This window comes from Strix uralensis, chromosome 1, assembly GCF_047716275.1.
Source record: "Strix uralensis isolate ZFMK-TIS-50842 chromosome 1, bStrUra1, whole genome shotgun sequence".
Classification (NCBI taxonomy): domain Eukaryota; kingdom Metazoa; phylum Chordata; class Aves; order Strigiformes; family Strigidae; genus Strix; species Strix uralensis.
In genome coordinates this window covers 17534185-17555165 of record NC_133972.1, presented here as the reverse complement: position 1 = coordinate 17555165, position 20981 = coordinate 17534185, and the positions used below count along the sequence as shown (strand labels likewise).

General features: G+C 36.0%; 1 protein-coding gene across 50 annotated transcripts in view; it reads left to right on the top strand.

Moving 5' to 3' along the window:
- Nucleotides 1–20981, top strand: part of CLASP2 (cytoplasmic linker associated protein 2) — a 154041-nt gene that overhangs the window by 124625 nt on the left and 8435 nt on the right. For 27 of the 50 annotated variants that reach the window (XM_074854052.1, XM_074854418.1, XM_074854267.1 and 24 more), the window contains 9 exons: nucleotides 2466–2629; nucleotides 3749–3827; nucleotides 3992–4042; nucleotides 9225–9368; nucleotides 13306–13449; nucleotides 13879–13985; nucleotides 14795–14948; nucleotides 15592–15820; nucleotides 20211–20404. In XM_074854052.1, the coding sequence (XP_074710153.1) occupies nucleotides 2466–2629; nucleotides 3749–3827; nucleotides 3992–4042; nucleotides 9225–9368; nucleotides 13306–13449; nucleotides 13879–13985; nucleotides 14795–14948; nucleotides 15592–15820; nucleotides 20211–20404 (1266 nt within the window). The remainder of the gene's footprint in view (nucleotides 1–2465; nucleotides 2630–3748; nucleotides 3828–3991; nucleotides 4043–9224; nucleotides 9369–13305; nucleotides 13450–13878; nucleotides 13986–14794; nucleotides 14949–15591; nucleotides 15821–20210; nucleotides 20405–20981) is intronic. The other 23 variants (XM_074854602.1, XM_074857506.1, XM_074857589.1 and 20 more) reach the window with 1 other exon arrangement.

Here is a 20981-nt window from a genome sequence, read left to right as displayed (position 1 = left end):
AGTACCCATATAGTTTTTTCACATACGGGTGGTTGAATTCCATTTTTCATTCCAAATTCATCCTTTACCTGAAATGGTCTTACAGCCTTCTTAAATTCTTCATGCTTTGGCCTAAAACAAAATGGTATGATTTGGTTTTTTTTTTTTTAAATACAACAAAATGACTCAAGTTTTCTCCAGACATTCACTGTGTTAAACCTAAAATCAAACAAAGCTTGAAAACAAAATTGAGTCCTCGGTTATGCTTACATGTTTAAAGTGTCATAAGAAATCCACATTACTCCATCAAATAAGAGGTTGTAACCAGCTTGTTCAGCTTGCACATTTTAATGAAAAAGACGTGTGTGTTTGTCAGTAAACTCGAAGAAACAGGTATAGTTTCTAAATTCAGCTGAGCTGAGCTGTATAGTTTAATTTGAAGGATTTTAAATACAGTTGTAAGACCACCAAGTGTAATCTTTATAGCATCATAAATTTTTTTGGTTTTTGCCTAAGTCCAGTATATTTTCCCCTTATTTTAAGGCTCTGAAATCCAAAGACTATCATATTACAATACAGAAAGTACTTTTTGGTTCAGTTTTGCCTAGGTCTTATAATTGTGCCCACTACTTGTGCATCCACAAAGTGGTGTATTGTTTCAGTTCTGCTGAGTACAGGAGACATTTCCAATCCCCAGCATAAAAATTTCTTCCCACTACTGGGAGGGGAGGGTAATTTTTTAGACCTCAAACTTGAATACAAATCTAGATAAATAGCAGAGGAGTTAGCTTATTTTTTTTAGCAATTTTGAATATTGTGTACCCCAAGAGGGAAGTTTAATTAAAATAGCTCATCCTGATGGACTTTATGTTGAGTAGGATTTGTATTGTTTTGTTTCTAACACAGCTTTTCAGTTTTAAGATGTCTGTTGAAAGATTCTCCGTGGTCTTGATTAGATCCTAAAAGAATCATAGAATGCTGGATTGGAAGGGACTTCAAGGATCATCTAGTCCAACCTTTCCTGGCAAAAAGAATTTGAATTTATTTTTTATTTCTTATGTAAATTTTGAGGCACTTCTTTTAAAGATACGTGTATGGATTTTTTCACTTTATGGTGTGAATTTGCTTACCCTGGATTGATTATCAACATGAAAAGAGATCATATTTCCTAAGGGCTGAAGGAAAATAAAAACATGCCAACTCCTCCATGCTTGATCAGTGCTGTGGAAGAAAGCCCACTTCTGTGGACTGATTTCTGCAGCCCTGTGAGATATGATCACAGTCTCACAGGCAGCAGCAGAATTTGGCCTTATGACAAGCCAGGTCAGCCACAGGAGGATGTGGGGTTCCAGTCCTTCCTCTGACGCAGCTATTTCCAACCTTGTACCCATGTCCTAAATACTCAGGAGGCAGTATCTCCCCAACCCTCTTTGCATCCTATCTACTTCTGCTTCTGTACCCAGCTATGTGCTGGAGCTGGAGTGGCTTTAAGGTAGCATTTTCAGCCCAAACACCCATTTTTCTTGTCAGAGAAACGGGAAACCCATGGGCCACACTGGTATAGAGCGTATACATCCTGATTTCACTGTAAGTCTTGAAAAAACATAAAATTAGTCGTCAGATACTAAAAAGGCTGTTTAAGTTACTTATTTGTCATGCCCTGCCTTACCCCCTTCCCTGTAAAAAGCCCTTCTTCCTGGTCTGAGTGTTGAGGTTACTATAAATACAATCATATACTTCTTTTTTTTTTTTTTTTTTACTGAATGCAGTCTTTTCAACATTAATTGTATTTATTGTATTCAACATTATTTGTTGAAAAGAACACAATGGATGACATGTTTCTGAGAAGATGAAAGTACTTCTGTGTTTTAAACACCTGCCAATCTGAAATGTATCGTGGCTTTTTTCCCTACTCTGGTGAATTGTGTTTGGATGCCTCCAATAGCAGGAAAATCTTGTTCCATTCCACAAATATTTGATGTAAAGCAATTGGCCAGCTTTTGTGATTTTGCAGTATTTAGTAATGCAGATATTTACAATTAATATTTTGCTAAAGAATTGTAGCAGCTTTTTTGTTTTTTAGAGAGAAAGTATTTTTGTAGCCTTCAAGGAATATGTCAAATCAACTTAATAATAAAGCTTGAAAGGGTTAAAAATCAAGTTTTACTGAAAAAATTGAGGTTGCGCCAGCCATCACAGTAAGCATTTATTTTCTTGACGAAACTGCATGGAATACCTAATTGTCAAACTTCTACAGAAGTCGGCTAACATTTCCAATGTACTTTTGTTTCAAAATCCAGTGAAAAAGCAAGACAGATTTCTTTTTTTTTTTCTTTAATTTTTTTCCTGCTTGGCTGCAAAACACTGCCTTTCTCTGCCTCTGATTCCCTTACTGCTTTCTTCTTTGTTTGTAAGTTCAGCGTACATCAGTGTTGTTTCCTCTTTTGCCCCATCCTACCCTCTTTCCATCTTCTTCTGCCTTTTAGGTGTTCAGTATGTTTTTGGAGACACTGGTGGACTTCATCCAGGTCCATAAAGAAGATCTGCAGGACTGGCTGTTTGTACTGCTGACACAGCTGTTGAAAAAAATGGGTGCTGATTTGCTTGGGTCTGTACAAGCAAAAGTTCAGAAGGCACTTGATGTCACAAGGTAATGAGTTCTTAAAAAAAATAATAATGGAAAACACTAAAAAAAAAATCCAAACTCTCATGCTACTTCCAAGTTTGGTGGTTTTTTTAGTGTGCTATGAGATTCTTTGAAAAACAGCTAATGACAGATCATGAAACTTCAGTAAACCTCGCTGCTTAATCATTTTTGTTTCCTGAATGACTATTAGTTGAAAGGGTTTGAGTCCTTAATGCTGAACAATTAATATGATACTGCTTATCTGATGCCAAAATGTGCATCTGAACCGTGTGTTTGTTGTCTTGCCTTGTGTTCAGTGATGCAGTGCTTGTGTTTGAACTTCTTTATTTTGATATAAAAATGTTGTTGCAATATTCATCTCTCAGTGTCAGCAGGCTTTTAAGGAGTTATGGCAATAATGGGTTTGCTTTCTGTCTTCCCTCCACCCACCCCAGACTTCAGTAGTTGTCTGATTCCAAAATGATTTTATGTGGTTTTGGGGGCCATCAGAGCTGCCCATCCCTGGCCAGTTTTATTTCCAAATGAAAGCCAGATTTTTAAGTAGAGTTGGAGGGCCTCTGGGACCTACTTCTTATCCTCCATTATCTGAAGTATGTGATAGTCTAAGTGGTCTAGACCTCTGCTGAACCTATGCATGTGGCAGATCTGCTCTGAAATCTGGGGACGGGTATGGTGTATGTTGCGAGGAGAGAGGGAATATCATCTGCTACACCTGTGTGCAGTTGGGAGGGTGGATGCAGCCCAGAGTGGAACAGGATGGTTCAGAGAAGTGTGCAGGACAGTGTGGTGTATAGCTTTAGCAGTACTACTGAATATTAATTTGAAGATTACAAATATTTAGAATCAGAATACTACCATATCATTATTATATCATTCCTTATTGCTTGCATTATCTATTCTAGCTATAATTGCTTTAAAGCAGGAATTTCTTAAATTTTGTCCTTTACATGCTAGGTGAATGTTTCTGAAAGTCAGATACAGTATCAATAAAACTGGTAGAATTTTTTTTAGAAGCGCTAAAGCTTCTCTTTACTGGAAGGAGTAAGCGCTTTAGTGCTTCTCAACAGGTATTAAAAGAAAATTCCATGTAACTTAACATGATTTGATTTGTTTGTTTTACAGGGAATCTTTTCCAAATGACCTCCAGTTCAGTATTTTAATGAGATTTACTGTTGATCAGACCCAAACACCTAGCCTGAAGGTAAGAATTTTCAGGCTTGCATTGCAAACCGAAATCCACATTGATAGACATTTGCTTGTCTTAATGTTTGAATTTGGATTGTTATTTTTTGTTTTGGTTAAAAAAAAAAAAAAAAAAGAAGAAAAGGTTTTCAATTAGTGGATTTTTTTTTTGTAAACTTTCAGACAGTCAAGCCAGCACTACAGGACCAGCTTCGCTCTTTTTGGAGCTCAAAGGTTTTTGTCTGAATTATTGTCTTTATTCTTAACCCTATGTCAAACTCTTACAGTGTTTCAAATAATTTTTATTTGAATGCATTCGTATGCTGCTACTAACCTTTGCGAGAAACTTTAAGCATGCAGATGTTCGATTTTAAACACTACACTAGTATGAAAATGTTTGCTGCAAGAGAAATCTAATAAAACCACAGTACAGTAAAAATGAGCAACAAAAATGTGGCCGCCTAACATCAAGCTGGTTATGCAAACTCACTCTATCAAGTCTTTTCTAATTTTATGTTTGTGATTTCCCAATCGTGTTTTCCTAGTTCATATATATTTTTTTTTCCTGTATTCATTCTGATAGGTCTCGAATTAATTTAAATTATTTTAATATTAATATGAACTTGAGTCACTATATGAAAAATCAGCTCCCTTTGTGGTACACTTACTTTTCTGAACGCAGTGTGTAGCTTTACAATTACACACATTTTTATATAAGAATCAGTAGTCCATAGACCTGCCAGTCTAAATGAAAAGTAAAAATATATTCTGTAGTACATTTACAGTTCCAAAGAGAGTTGATTTTAAGATAAATATATCAAATCCTAAGTAGATTTACAAGTGGTGTAAATGGGGAAATAACAAGCATATGATAACTGGCATTTTCTGCTCTATCCTGCACGAAATATTTTTATATGGTTTGATACTGCACAAGAATATGACTTTTCCCGAGTTATGTTGAACCTAAAGTCACATGAATATGCCTTTTTTGTCTACAATACAGTAAAACTTACATTTTTAAGCTTTTGAGGACAGTTGATACGTTGACCACTGTTGCTTCGTAGAGCTGTGTTAAAAAGGGACTGCTGTCATTTATTGAAGACAGCAAATGAGGTAGTAAAAATCAGTTTGTTGTTTAAATAAATCCTTGGAACAAATTGGGTTTTGTTTTACTTCGTTTTCCTTCCCAGGAAGGTGAATTTGATGGCTGAGATGTTATTTTTTTTCCCATACAGTAGTATAGCTGGTAAACACGTATCAGTCATGTTTCCAAGTTGAAAGTGTAGATTTGGGAAGAGACATGGACTCCTATTAGGCTGAGTTTGGGCTAAGTTCAAGAATATTCACTATGTGACATAGAAGGAGTTAAGAAATTTGAAAAATTTAATGGGAAGACATTCTGAAAATAATTTCCAGTATTTGAGAGAGACTTCTGAAATCAAGATGTTGGTAAAAGCTACCTCCATAGAAGAACACCTGTTAGTTTGAAATGAAATCAAGATTATTTAAAATTAATTTTGGGGACAATAAAGTATGTAACTGTTTAAGAGAAGGTAAGCTCTTCTTTTTTTTTCAGAAGAAAGTGGTATCTACCCTCTACTTCCATCTTTGAGGTAACTACAGGTTCAGGATCCAGACTGTAAATTTAATGAACATAAATTGCAGAAGAATCTATTTAATATCCACCTTCTTGAATATTTTGTCTAAATCCCATCCTCAGTGCACCCAGATACCTAACAGATTAATTTATAATCCTAGGGCACCACTCCATTTCTTGGTCTTCAGCTTTTGTTCTTACTCTGGTGAATCATTATTTTGTTGCCTTTGGGCTAGATAGACTGAGAAACAGCATTCACTGTGACAGGAAAAATCAGAGAAATTATTTTCAGCATCCTTAAAAGTGGGTGGTCAGATATAAGAAGGGATGATAGATCAGGAATTTGCTCTGTGGAAGGATTCCCTTTTAAAAATGACATTTCTCTCTGGTTTTCATGTGGTAGTAGTAAATATTCATGATACTTCAGAGTAAACTGTCACTGTTGTTCTTACGCTTACAAACACAGCTAAGTTTTGGACAGTAAAACTCAAGCTTTTAGAGTGGCTGTAGAGGTGGGTTTAAGTAGCTAGCCAGTAAGAGGACCGAGCCTAGAGAAGATACAATTCTGACCTAATCCATGGAGGATGCAGCACAATGTATTGTGCTTTATTTATCTTACTTTGTTTTGCTATAATTGTACCTGTAGGCGTGGTGAACTGCTAAAACACAGTTTAGAGGTGCCAGATATATATCTATTTTGGTCAAATCTGTGGATGGGCACAGAAGTCAAATTTGCTAGATAGGCTATAATCTATTAAGCTTATTTCGCAGGTGCAGAACATATGCTTTGCAGAGGATGGGTGTTGTCCTGAAATAGCACTTCCAATCATCACTTTCATTTTTTTCAGGTTGAATATCAAATGGCTCGCACTCAGTGAGGAATTGATTTAAGCATTGTGACCAAAGTTCATTACAAGTTTCTGAACCCTTCTCTCTTTTGAAAACACTGATTTGTTGACAAAGGTTTTTGCTGCAGTTGATCAGATATTTTTTAAGTCCTTATTAAAATTTCTGGATGAAAATAACCCAAGCAACCAATGCAACAGATTCAGAGATGAGAGAGCCCTTCAAAATTCATCTTTAGTGTTTATTTCAGTCATTTGGTTAAGTAATGGCGGAGGCAGTCACTCCTAAGTATCCAGTAACTTAGGGACGGACACCTGGGATGTGGCAGTCTGCAAGTCACTTTGAGTGATTGCTTGTATTCAGTCTGAGTAAGGCAGAGTAGAGTTTCTCGCATCCCAGGAAAGCACTGTCAGAGAGGGACTTTTTTCTGATTTAAGTAAAGCAGCTTCTTTACATTCCTCTCTCCTTTTTTTCCTGTTATGTGAAATGCTTCTTTTGTCTTAACCCTGATGCAGCAAATGAAACTCCGTAAATCTCAATTTTTTCACAGGACAGGAAAACAATTTGCCTTCTGGCACTGACTGTGTAGCATCCTTACAGTATTTCCTGAATTCCTGGAGGTAGTTGCACATATTTTTGGGCCAAAATTTGTCATTTCATTATCTGTGAAAGATGTTTACTGAAGCACTTGAGTTCCATTTATGGCTAATCTTTTTTTTGTGAGTAATAGTGCTAACTGTGGCTTGATCTATGTTTCAGCTCACTTAAAACAGCAGTGCTATTCTTAAACAAAATGTCATGTTATACACTGCACAGGAAAAATGTCTCAGTGGTTATAGTCCAGCAAAAGTACAATAAATTCAACCTAGAAGAGTACAAAGTCAAGGCAGTAGTCAACAACTTCATAGTGATTTCAGATTAACAGCAAATATTAATTGTAAGAATTCCTGGAGCTGCTTTCATTGCAGTCAAAAATTGTTCATCTCTCTTGGAGAGATTAAACAGGTTGTTGAAGAGGACTGTGTTAGACCTATTATTTCTAAATCTCAACTCTTTTATTTCTAAATCTCAACTCTGTACTTACTGGAAATAGTGACAAAAATACATCATAAGTAGATTTGCTGCTATTACGGAGTTTACTTCAGGGTGGGGTTTTTTTGTCTGTAATAATACTGTCTCGTTATATTAGAGCATAGAAAAGTACCCCTTCCAGAATTTCTTCTCTCAAAAGCAATTAGTGAAAGATACTCTCTTTCAAAACAGCTGTCAAACTTAGCTTTGGGTATCCATCTCACTGTGAAAAGCTTTATTAGCTCCACTCATCAGTGCTGTTCAGTGCTCTTCTGCCTCCTGAGAGCCTCCATCTTAAGTCTGTGTGATTTACTCTGTCAGAGTAGTTTAGACACTAAATAATACTGCTCTCTCTGGTACAGTACTCCAGAATTTTTTCACTGGGAGAAAGGCCTCTGGATGTTCTAAGTGTTACAGTTCTTAACAGCAATTTTTTTTTAAGGTGCGATACTATATATATTTGAATTGTGAACAGTGAAACACAGTGCTGTTGTAATGCTTTCTCTTGGTAATCTAGAAATTTTAACTCTTTCTTTGTATTTGGAAACCATGTAGCCTAAGGGTTTTTGCTGCAGAGATGTTTGTGGGTTTTTTTTCCTTGGAAAGAATCTAGCAAATAGTGAGGGGTTTATTACATTTGTTGATACTGATCTGTGTAAGATGAAAGCCTCCAGCTGTTGCTTGTTGTATAACTTTGGAGAAGTCAAGCTTTAACAGCTGCTGTGAAAAAGAAGTATTCATTATTAATCTACATGTATCAGCTATCACGAATGTGTGTGTCACTTAGTGTATCTTGAATTTTTAATAGCTTGCAAGTTTTCATGACCCAGGGAAATTTCTAAATAGCTTTGCTCAGAACAGTTGTACTACGCGCCATGAAAAATTAAAAATATACCCAGAGCTCTCTTTCTGGTTATGGATGGACATAGGTGTCTCCTTCCTGGTAGGTATTTCTGGTTCACTATAGTTATTAGTGGAAATAGGAGCAGCTAAGGCAGATAGGTGGCCTAAATAAATGTTCACCGTGTTTGTTGATGGGTTGTGTGACAAATCTCTGGGACAGCAGGAGTTGCGGAGATAAATATTTAAGGGAGACTAATAGCCCTTTGCCCAAAGCTGTGCAGTGGTGCAATTTTGGAGAAACTAGAGAGAGGCTGCAGTCTGGGGTGTATAAAACAGAGATTCTGCATAAGGAGTGGAGGAAGATAGTGAAGTAGGAGATCAATGCTCAGATAAATGTGGGATTAAAGTGGCTTTACTATCCTCTTGGAAAATCCATGTCTCTATATTCTGAATATCTTCAAAGGAAAAGTGTGCTTGTGACCCCTTCTAAGTCTTCTGTAGAAATTCTATTCCATACCTTTTTAGTATTTAATGGGAAGATTCGTGTGGCTTATCCCCGAAGATAGTGACTGCTCAACTCTGGTGTTTTCTAAAAGAATGATGAGTGTTAAACTACATAGTAGGAACCAATAGGAACTGATTCTTGGTTTGTCAGATGATGTCCATTTTTCATTCTAGTACTTGAAAAAAGTTCTTAATAATTCTGAATAATTCTTTAAAATCCTGATTATTCTTAAATATTCTGAGTACTTTGGTCTTCTTTTTGTTAAATACAAGCTTCTGCATACTATTTGTGTATCTTGTAGTTGCTACCAGTGAAATCTAAGATTTCTATTTTTATTTGAATTTCTGTGGAATAACTCGCTTTTGAAATGTTATATCCATTTGTAAATTGATTTATTGCACAGAGTTTTATATCAGTGCTGAAAAGATGTTTAGTTTAGTTGTGGGGGAAAAAAAAACACTTTATTTTTCGGAATGAACAATCTACTCTGTGAGCACACTTGTTCTTGCAGCACACCATTGTTATTCTCCACCTGACTCTATTTCTCTTTGCAGGTCAAAGTTGCGATCCTTAAATACATAGAGACTCTTGCGCAACAGATGGATCCAGGAGATTTTGTAAATTCAAGTGAAACTAGGTTAGCAGTGTCTCGAATCATCACCTGGACCACAGAACCTAAAAGCTCAGATGTTAGGAAGGTAGGTTTGTTAATGTGTGCTTAGAATTGCAGTACATTCCAAGTATCTTGGCAAGTTAGAGAAGCTAATATTTTTTTGCCTAAACAAAAAAAAAAATTATTTAAAAGCAAACTTATTCTTTCATAGAGAAAAGATACTTTTATATTCTCAGCAAACACACCTAATTTTTCTGTATAAAGTATCAGAAGTGACAAAGTAAAACTTTGCCAAAAATTATATGTTTAAGAATATTTAAGTAAAAATTTAAAATAAACACATCTTGAAACTCTCCGTTAGGGTTGTATTTTCATGTATGTTAATGTGTTAAGATTATCTTTCATAATAAAAGGAATAACTTTGTTTCAACCACTGGTAATAAAATCTCTACAGTGGGCATTTTCTATACAGTTTTAGTACTACTTCAGAGACCGCCCTTTGTGATATTGATAGTACATTTGTAACGGGAATGGTAAGTTTGGTAGCAAACTCGATTCAATGTCTGTTGAATTTTCTGGAATCCTTTGTGTTTAACAAAAAGTAGGTAAATGACTGTTGACCCTTTGACAAAAGAAAGTTTGTGCTTTAATAAAGTAGTATGAAAGGTTTGTCCTGGTAATGCATGGTTCCAGTGCAAAAGTCCCTTTTCTGCATAACTGTTGTGAAGTGAAAATGAGTATTTGTGAGCTATGCACATATACCAGGGATACAGAAAAAACATGAGAAGTGTACTAATGCGGTGTTTAGTAAGGATTTCTAAATAGTCATTCCAGTTACAGAAAGCTAAAATCTTTGCATTTCATTTGCAGTTTGACAGAATAAAGTTTTGTTGTTGTTCTGATTGTCACCGGCCATTCTTAGCTGCCATTATCAGCATGCTAACACTTTTTGAATGCTAAATAAACATAATTATTTTATGACTCATATGTGCAAGCATCTTTGACACAGAGAACTAACTCTCCTGTTTCTTTTTCTCTGTCTAGTTCAGCAGTTTGAATAGTTGCAACAATTAATTTGTTTAGATTTCCTTTGCTGTTTTCAATTAAGTTTGAGTTTTGGCAACTTCATAATTTCTGGAAACAGTACCAAAACTTCCTTTCATTAGGAGGGATGTTTTTGAGAGAAAATAGTGGGAGCTGTCTCACAAAGTCTGTAATGCGAAGAGAACAAAAGTAAAAATAACTTCCACAACTTCTTGATATCTGAAATGTTTTTAATATGTAATAAAAAAACCAGCAGAGTTCATACTGGAAATAATACTTATGTCTTTCACTTCTTACATAACTTCATGTCTCTGAGAAAGCAGTAATAGATTATATCCTATGGACTTCTCTTGCCTAGTACCATGTTCTAGTGACATATATATGACCATAAAACAGGAGAATTGAAGCAGCACTATCTTCTAAATCAGTAAAGTTTTAGTACTAAGACACGTGGCAAGCTGTCTTATCTGATGGTTCATATCTCTAATAAGCATTTTTATGTCAATAAGTAACTGAATCATGGAAAGAATTGCCAATGAGTTTAATCATCTGGAACACCTTAATTATATGAAGTTTTCTCATTTTATTTTCTCTTTCCATAACACAGCTGTTAGAGGCAACTAACTGCCAAAAGCCTTTAATAACTCTCGAAAATAACATTTCATCAATAAGTAGTCAAAAGAGTTGTTATGATGATATAAAATGTTTTGTTCTGTTAGCAGGCTTCACAGCCTGCAATCACAGGCTTATTAATTTTATGTATTTTAATAATATAGCATTTAGTATGATTTCTTTAAATTAAAAGTTTTTGCCAAGTGTATTTCTGTGTAATTGATGGGTTTGGGGTTTTTTTTTTTAGTAAAAACATTCCCAGTATTAAGTATCATGAAAAATCCTCTTTTATTAGTCTGAAGTTGGGCAATCTTAGTGCAGTTCAGTGATGTGGGACTTCTTTCTGGAAGGTAAAATTCTGTGTTTCAGAACTTCGATTTCTTCTAAGATTAGAATTCTTCTGGAAAGAATTAGAATCCTCTTAGAGTTCTTCTTAGAACAAAACAAAACCAAAAAAATATTTCTAATCCTTATTGCAGATGTTATCCTTTTTGCTGGACTTAAATCTCAAGAGAGAGAGCTCTTCCAGAGGAGAAGAAAAACCTCCAAATACTCTATAAAATGCAATTTTGTGTCAAGTAAGAGAGAGAGAAAATAATTGCATAGTTGAAAACCTCCTATGAGTCAATATCAATTTTGATAATTTAGGTTCAGCTTCATTCTGGGCAGACTTGATGGTATCAGTTTCTTTCCTGATATGACCCTGGACTGTCTATTTTGTTATTTTATTGGCAGCTTAAATAGATACAGTGTTGTGGAGCAGAGACGGGGATAACAGAAGAGAAAAAGTAAAGTAGTAATTCCCAAGCCTCTGCTCAGTTGCTGGATTTGTTTTGCCTTTGCTTTGTATCAGTTTCTGTTAAAAGGCTGACCATAAGAAATAACAAGGAAAAGAGAAACACTAAAGAGAGGTTGTAGAGGGCATTCAGGGTGTTCACTTGAAGGGAAGGCTGTCAGAGGGAGAAGGGAATAAAAGTTAAAGAAAACAGCCAGTCACGAGTGTGCAAAGATAATTTGTAGCAATCTAACATGCTAGTATTTTTGTCCTTAAACTTAATACTGAGGTGTGTGCAGGTATGTGTGCTCATACCTTGGCTTTCCACTTTTAATTAAAAAATGCTACAGTTCATTGCTCTGGAAGCAAAAGGAGGAAATAAATGTCTAAAAGAATTTTCTAAACTACTTGCTCGAAAAACATTGCTGCTTAAGCAAGCTGCCTATCATTCTGTCTAGCGTGAGGCACTGGTTCTCTCCAGTGCATGGCAGACCTTGATGGTGAGCTGTGTAAAGCAGACATAGTTGGTTAATCTTAGAATCAGAGTTTCGTACTACAAAGAAGCTATTAAACAATTCTGGAGAACTTAATCTCTGGCCTTTCATTGCATGTGTTTAGTTGTTATGTTGACAGGTTTGTTAGACTACGCAGTGAATATTCATCAAATTGTACAAACATTACTAAGTCATGCAGCCAACATTCCTTTACTAGAGGGAGCCCAACCGTTGTGTAATTTACTGTGTTGCTTTGTCAGTAAATAGTTCTGATTTTTGATTCAGATAAAAAAGAAATACATATAGTAAAACATTCTGTAGGATGAGGATGACATTAAAGATGAACTATTAAAATTGAGAGTGTGGGAGGTGACATCCAGTAGACCACAAACTCCAATACTTAACAGTTTTCATCTTCAGAATATGCAGTCCTTACGATGTTTGCCTGTCTTCTAAAAAGATAAAGGAAGCGGGGCGGGAAGGTGGGGGGAAGGTTAACTATCTAGTTTGTCTGTAGGATAAATTATAAAGAACATCAAGTGCTGTGATCACAGCTCAAAATCAAGACTGTCTTATTCCAGATTAGGGTATCTGCTTGTTTAGTTTTTTCAATTTCTAAAGCGACAATGATTCCTCTTCACGCTAGTGTGTTGATTATCCATCATCTGTAATTACCACTTGCAGAACTTGGGAGAAGGAATTGTAGACTTGTTCCTGACTTGCGTGTTCCATTCCTCTCTAAATTTGTTCAACTTGCCAAGCCCTTTAAAAGCCATTTTGCAAATTCTTTCAGTACTTTTTTTAGTAAGTAGGGATCTGGGGTTGGGGGCATTGAGGAGCACATTTCTGAAAGACTGCTTGTTATAATGATTGTGCAAAGTGTGAGCCCATTGTTATGTGCCTGGATTTATCAATATCTGAATTCCAGCTTACCAGCAAAATTGAATTGCTTTTGTTCACATCTGTTAAAATATTTTTTCAAGCTTGATCAAGACTTACGTTACGTTTTGTGATTACCCTCATTATAGCATATCTTGCTGATAAAATCACTTTAGAAGCTCAAATGAATATCTTCAATCTGTATTTTCTTCTTCTAGGCTGCACAGTCAGTGCTGATTTCCCTTTTTGAACTCAACACTCCAGAGTTTACAATGCTATTGGGTGCTTTACCAAAAACATTTCAGGATGGAGCCACAAAGCTTCTCCATAATCATCTCCGGAATACAGGCAACAGTGGTCAGGTATCTATGCCTCTTTTATTATTCTTTCTGAACTTACTGGTGTTTTGAATGTAAGTCCATTTCAGCAGAGTTATTTTTGAGAGCAGGAAGGTTGGTAGAAGAGGGGAGGCAAGCCAGATCCTATGTAGAGTCTGTCTTAGTAGCAGATACCACTCTTTATGGAATGGCTTTTCTTTTTCCTCCAGAGAATGATACTTTCTATGTTGCTTCCACATGACTTAACTTTGAATGTGTTTTTTAAGAGTAGTTTATCTTTTACTCATTTCAAAGTTATACCTGATTGGAGTTACTAGTAATTGGTTAGCCAATCCAAGAATTTAAATAGAAGCTCTTTAAGTGTTTCTGGGCACAAGAAAATGAATACAATAATAAATTAAAAGGGTAGCTGTAGTCCAACTGGAGTATCTCTTCTCGCTTCTCCTCCTCCAGGGATCAGTGGGAAGTCCTTTAACAAGACCTACTCCACGCTCCCCAGCAAGTTGGTCAAGTCCTCTCACTTCCCCAACCAATACATCACAGAACACTTTGTCACCAAGGTAACGTAGGTTGGTGTTGCTGCAGTTCTGCATCTAAGGCGTCATTACATGTTGTCCAAAATTGTAACCCCAGCAGTGAAGGCGTGAAGTGAATTTTGCACTAAGTGACAGATGCTGAAAAATAATCATCCTCCCTCCACTGAACGAAAGTACTGTGAGCTGCTTAGCCTCCCTGAAGGGTCTGACACGGGCCAGGGCTGGTCTGAGGTAGAAAGGGCTGTGTACCTTGGAGTGCAGGTGGATTAGCAAGAGAAGGAATGGAAGTGTTCATCTCTAGCAAGTGTTAGGTCAGCTTGGTCATCAAACCAGATGTGTTATTGGGGAGACTGAAAAAGTAGTAGTTCATAAAGGTTCTGGTCTTTTATTTTGTGGTACCGATGTTGCCAGCAAAGCAGACTTTGTAATTTTGCTTTTAGCAATCAATGTGAAAACTGTTGAGTTTTATCAGTCCTCCTTACTTCGGAAGTTTTTTCAGAAAGACAGAATGGTATTAAAATCCCAGTTGTTTCATATTCGTAAAACAGAGCAAAATTTGTTTCTTCATGCAGATGTTGCTGCACAACGTAGCCCTTCCCTTGGCTAGCTGTTGCCAGTGCTTTCTCTGTCAGTGGTAGTACACTTACTAAGATGTACCATAATGTAGGTTTGTTATGTGGAGAGCCAGCTTTCTTCCTTAATGTGTTTCAAGAAAAATAGTAATTTTATTAATATTTCTTGAGTCTCTGTAGTTCCATGCTAATGTTATTTAAAAATAAGTGGTCACAAAATAAATCCATCTTAATTCCTTTGTCTTTCTCCGTGACCCACAGTGCATTTGACTATGACACTGAAAATATGAATTCTGAAGATATTTACAGCTCTCTTCGTGGAGTCACTGAAGCCATTCAGAATTTCAGTTTTCGCAGTCAGGAAGATATGAATGAGCCTGTAAAACGAGATTCCAAAAAAGATGATGGTGATTCAGTGAGTATTTAAACTTGGCACATCTTAGTATCAGCAAAGCAAGCCAGTGACTAATTTATTACAGATGATAAAGCATCTTTTTCTTTAGGTGTATATGTTATGACTTCTGGAATGGGACATTTCTCCTAAACTACTTCAGAGATCTAGAAAAATATGTTCCTAGTCTTGAACTACATTTTGGAAATGTAAATGCTCATCCTAAGTAGCACTAGCTATTTGTTTATTTAAAATGTTAGCTATTTAAAAATAGATTCTCTTGCAAAACAGCTGGAGTTCAGTTTTTGTATGCTTTTCCAAGGACTTTATTTTACTCCATGCAAAATCTGTGGGTTTTTCAGTGCTGCATGCAGTGTTTTAAACTTCTGTTTCTGTGGAACTTTGGCTTTCAGATTTGTTGAGCTTGCCAAATACATATATGCTTAAACATGTTTTTAATTACTTATCATCAGACTTCTGAGATAAATACTGACAGCTGTTTATAGTTCATTAGTTCGTTTGAACTATGTACACTTTCCTTTTTTTTAAATTTCTAAACTTTTTGAAATTTGTAAGTTGTTTGCTACATAGATGAATTAGTAATTTAGTTACTTGAAACATGTGAGTGTGTATCTCATATGCTTGTATGATACTTCTTTTCCTGCAGATTTGCAGTGCTTCTGGAATAGTAGACCTACGAGCAGGAAGTGGTGTGAGCGATATAGGCCGAACTGCTCTTGATAACAAAACATCATTACTCAACACAATGCCTCCCCACTCTTCACCACGCTCACGAGATTATAACCCATACAATTATTCTGATGGTATCAGTTCATTTAATAAATCTGCTTTGAAAGAAGCCATGTTTGATGATGATGCAGAGCAATTTCCTGATGGTAAGCTTCAAATTGTATTCTGTGCTAGAAGAAACATGGTGCTTTTAGTTCAGTTTCCAAATTTATTATTAGCAACATATGTACCAACAGTGCCGCTTCTTTGAGAGATTTTTACAAATGCTGTATTTCAAATTAATTTGTCAGTAATCCTTTTGAGTGACATTGTTGGATTACCTGATATTTGTAGAGATAAGAGTAAAAATCAGGTAAATACTGAACTATGTTGTATACATCTGGTAGCACATCCTGTAGCAGTATTGTCAATATAAATTTACTTCTCAGATTGCTTTATGACTGAAATTTAAAGGGGGGAAAAAAGATTTACAGCAAAAAAGTAAAACTGGATCAAACCAGTTTGGGAATTAGGTGAATGATTAAGTATTTTTTTAGTAATATATTTGTATTTGAAACATGACATTGGCATTTTCTATTGACTAAACATTCTTTTGGGAAAAACAAAACAAACCAGCTTTTACCAGGAAGATCGTTCGTTTAGCCCATGTAAATCTAAGAACTTGGGCTGTTGTTTTGTAGGCTTCTAGAGCTTCTTTTTAATATTTCATATTATATCTTTGGGTAATTTTTTATATCTAAATGTTGGAAGGGTTCCAGAGTATCACTACTGTCATTATTTTTAAAAAGTAGTAGGTGGTTTTCATAATCTGGTATTCATTCTTGCTGATACTTCATATTCAGTTACAGATTAAAATCAGTTTTTAAGGAAACAAATTTCTTAATATTGACAGATGGATTTTTCTCCTTCTGACTGTTTTGCTTCTGTCATTCAGCAAAGATGTGTTACAGAAACTGTTGAAAAACAAAGCTATTTTCTGACACGGTATTCTATAAGTTGGCTTTAAGTTTGCATTAAATTAAAAACAAATCCAAGAAAGATGCATTTCTCTTTGTTTTCTATTTAATGAAAAGGCATATGGCCAATTATTATCTTCTAGAAAAGATGAGGGGAAAGCAAATTTTTACAAGTCATGTCATGTAAATATCAGTAATTAAATACGTTTGCCATCCACATACAGAGCCAGTTTATGATTGAGATTCTGTGTTACAGGAATCCTGTTTTACATGGGATAAGCTTCTTCATGCTTTCTGACAACATATTTCTGGATATTGCATTAAACCAAATACTGTGCTGCACCAGCATGTTCTGATTTTGTAAAAACTCATGACTGGCTGGAGTGAAGCATCCCCATCCAGTATTAGGTCGTCCTGGGTGGAGGAATAGTGCAATGCATTATTTAGGTCTGCTCTGTAATGGATCTTAACAAAGTACCTGCATTCATTACTGTGTTCACCCTTAGTATTTACTTGTACCATGTGCATTCTGTCATTTGTGTGATACTTTTAGAATTTCTTCTAAGATAACTTTGAAAAAAACTGCGTGAAAAAGATAAACTCGGCAAAATACTTTGTGCTTACAATTTGTCAGTTAGGAGTTGCATGCTTTTCCCATAAACGTGAAGCGCTCATTGGATGTTAGATTTTCATTTTCAGAAACTCCACAGAATTGCTGCCTGTTAATGACACAAAGTCCTGTTTTTACTGGACTCCCTGCTTATCCTCTCATGTGTTACTGGAAGAAAGGTGTGACAATACAGGGCTAGGTGGGAGAACCTTAGCTGCTCGTATAGTCCTGCCAATAGCACTGAGGCACGAATGTGTATTCTGCAGATGGTTTGTTTAACAGTTGAAGATTTCCAGTGGAGGATGTACCACAGTGTACCTCACGTGGCCGTTTGAGTGTTTTGCCTCTCTTACAGTAAAAAGGTTTTCAGAGTAACAGGCTGCATCTTCCAAACACTGGCAATTTATTTTTTTCCTGAGGGAGAGGCTCTTTATCCAAAGCATAGGGAAACCTGGCTTTCTAAGTCATTTCCAGACTCCTTAAAAGCAGTCCACAGTCACTGGTTGAAAAACAGTGTTCCTCTCCAAAGAAGCTTGTTTATTTCAGCTTACTCTAATGGATTATGTTTTCCAAACATCTTCCTTTTTACCTGCCACTTTGTATATAGGCTTAAGATTTCTGCTTCTGTGTCTTGCCTTACACATACTGTCTTTTTCTGTCAGACCATTGCTCTGATTTATCAGGATAATTTTCAGTTTTCATCCTGTTCTCCAGAATGTTTGCAACTGCTCTTAAATTGATGTCATCTGCAGATTTTATAAGTGGTCTCCATATTCCTTCGATATCATTAACAAAAGCATCAAGTAGAACCAAACTCTGCACAGACCTGAGCAGGGACATCATTTGTGTCCTCCTAGATTATTAATAGAAAGCTATTTATAGTCCAGTCACACTCCAAGCAATTCATCAAGTTCTGCACCTTCTTCGTTGGCTTTTTTGGTCACCGTGTTTGCATAGCTTCTGTATTAAGATGCTGTGGGTGACAGTAGGAAAATCTTTACTAAGTTCAGGACATACCTGCGTATTCCCTTTTAACCCCTACAATGTTTATCCTGTCAAAAGGATATTATTTGGTTGTTTTGTGAAGAGCTGTTTTTCACCCAATATTTATCTCTAATGCATATTTTAATTAATTTGAATGAAGAAGTTGCATCTGCTCCTCCTGATTTGTGCTTTGATTTCTTTCTGAAAAAGAAATTTTGAGAGTAGACTTTGAGTATGACAACATTTATGCTTCTCCATTCTTACCTGGAGAGTGTTTGGAAATGAAACACTGGGTGCTAAGTCATACAGGGGAATGGAAGATACAGGCTGTGAAGGCACCTCCCTCTTGGTTGTCTTCATGTTTTTCAGGAATTCCAGCTATTTCCTCCACTAATGGAGCTTCTTTCCTCCCCTTATTCCTGCATTGAGATGGCTGCTACCTTCTTCTCTCTTTTCCACTTCCCTCCATATGTTCAAGTTGGCACTTCTTTCATTCTGATACTTCCACAGTGAAAATAACTTTATTCAAACAGATATGGGTAGTTTTGCTAATTATGTGTCAATATGCATTCCCCAAAATAGGATTTACTGTAGCTGTAATCCTCACAGTTTGGTAGAACAAGTGTAATAGTTTCGGTAATAAAAGTAATGATCTTGCTTTTGCAAAAGTGATTGTCCATTCTGCTCATCTGTACCAATTAATAGTTTATCTAATGCAGTTTCAGTCTGTCCTTTAGGCAAACATTAACGATCCAATTAGAAGAGTCTGCAAAGCATGCATTAATATAGAGGTAGTAGAAGTGCTTGCAAAAAAAAGGTTCTACTTTCAGGTGCTGGTGCTCCTGATTATTCATGCAAAACAGAATGCCAGTAGGAATGTTGGGTTCAAAAACAGTGTGATTTTTAAGGTAACTGATGTGTGATTTTAAGATACTTGATACATGATATTCAGCTTTTGTTTCATTATACAGGTGCTTCGTACAGCATTTATAAGTTACAGTACTGAATACAGCAATACAAGATTTTCGGGGGCTGTGGTTTCTCAGTATATGACCTAATAAATTTGTAACAGAGAATGTATTTCATGTGTTAATAAATGGAATAATTTCAGGAAACATGCAATGCAAGAACATTTGCATGTTATGCCAATACTTTAAACCTTTTCCCAGGAAAAAAAAAAAAAAGTGTTTCTGTTAATCTAAAAGTCTCGATGCAAAGATGGAAGCTATATGCTTTTCTCTTAAAAGCTAAATGGGTCTTGATGATGGAATAAAGGCAACAATTTGATATTTAATTTTCATTAAGACCATTTTAAGTTTTTTGACTTTGCAGTCTGGTGTTTACAAAGACGGGTTGTATTACTAATGCATTTTTCCATCATAATGGAATCCTCTCTAATCAAAACTAAAATACAGAGCCATCTTGTAATGACTGCTGTTGGGAATCTCTGTGGGCTAATGGCCTTGGTTTGCTTCTATGTCAGTTATTTTGTACCAAGCACCATTCTTGTGCATTTTTTTTTCCCATTTGTGTTAATAGACCAGCTATTGCAGTGGAACCATGGCTTACAAAAGTCTAAGCAGTTCTGTAATACTAACGGGGAAAAGACAAATTTATCATCTTGGATGGAAGGGTCATGTGGGAAAGGTGGCACTTTGTGTATAGATCAGATTTAAAAGGATGCAGAATACTTACCACTTTGGGTATTGGAGCATAAAAACTGTTGCAGCAAGCTAGCTTACAGAGAGTTTTTGCAATATTATTGTTGGGTTTTTTTGGTGATGGTAAGCTTCTTTAGCAATGTTGGCTGCACTGAAAATGTAGTAGCCAAACTGCAAATTTTGCAGACAAATTTGGGGGGAAAAGAATAAAAGCATGCTAGAAAGCCAGCTAGCCATCCTAGAAAATGTCCTTCAGTTGTACAGCAGGCACAGGTATTTATTTACAGTGATCTGAGAACAGTATTTGTGTATTCCTTTTTGACAGAGCCTCCCATGGACCATTCTGATCTGGTTGCAGAGTTACTGAAAGAGTTATCAAACCATAATGAGAGAGTTGAGGAAAGAAAGGCTGCCCTGTACGAGCTCATGAGGTTAACTCAGGAAGAGTCTTTCGGTGTTTGGGATGAGCACTTCAAAACAATACTACTTTTGCTGCTTGAAACACTTGGAGATAAAGAGGTAAACTCAGGTTAATCCAGTTAAGAATGTTAACAAAGCACTTGGTTTACTTTCAGTATCTTTGAAATTTATATGGGTTGTAGGAAGGGCAGAAATTCCAGTTAGTCTTGAAAAACAAATTCTGGAAATACAAAAATGTCATGAAGTCTGAATGCCCTGATGGTGAAAAGGGCATCAGTAATACTTACCTTCTCAAGTATTCTTATTTGTCAGTTCCCCCAGGATAGATTAAATGAAACATTTTTCACTGGGATTCAGAGCTAATCTGTTAATAGCCCCTGGTGGAATCTAGAATATCAAAACATCATGTGTGGCAAAGCATTTAAAAATGTATTTCTAAAGTACAGTAATGATCATTGTGAAGAGACTGAGTTCTAGGTAATTGTTCTCCTCAAGGGCCATGTTTTTGAAATTACCGAGGATCAAAAAGACATACTTGGTTTTTATTTTTAAAAAAGAATGTAAAAAAATTTTTCCAAAATGTACATGCATGATGTGATGCTAAAGGTTTTATTGGCACTTGTGAAGGGTAAAATTGCAACTTAACTTCTGGGTAGCGTAGATAACTCAGGTTAAG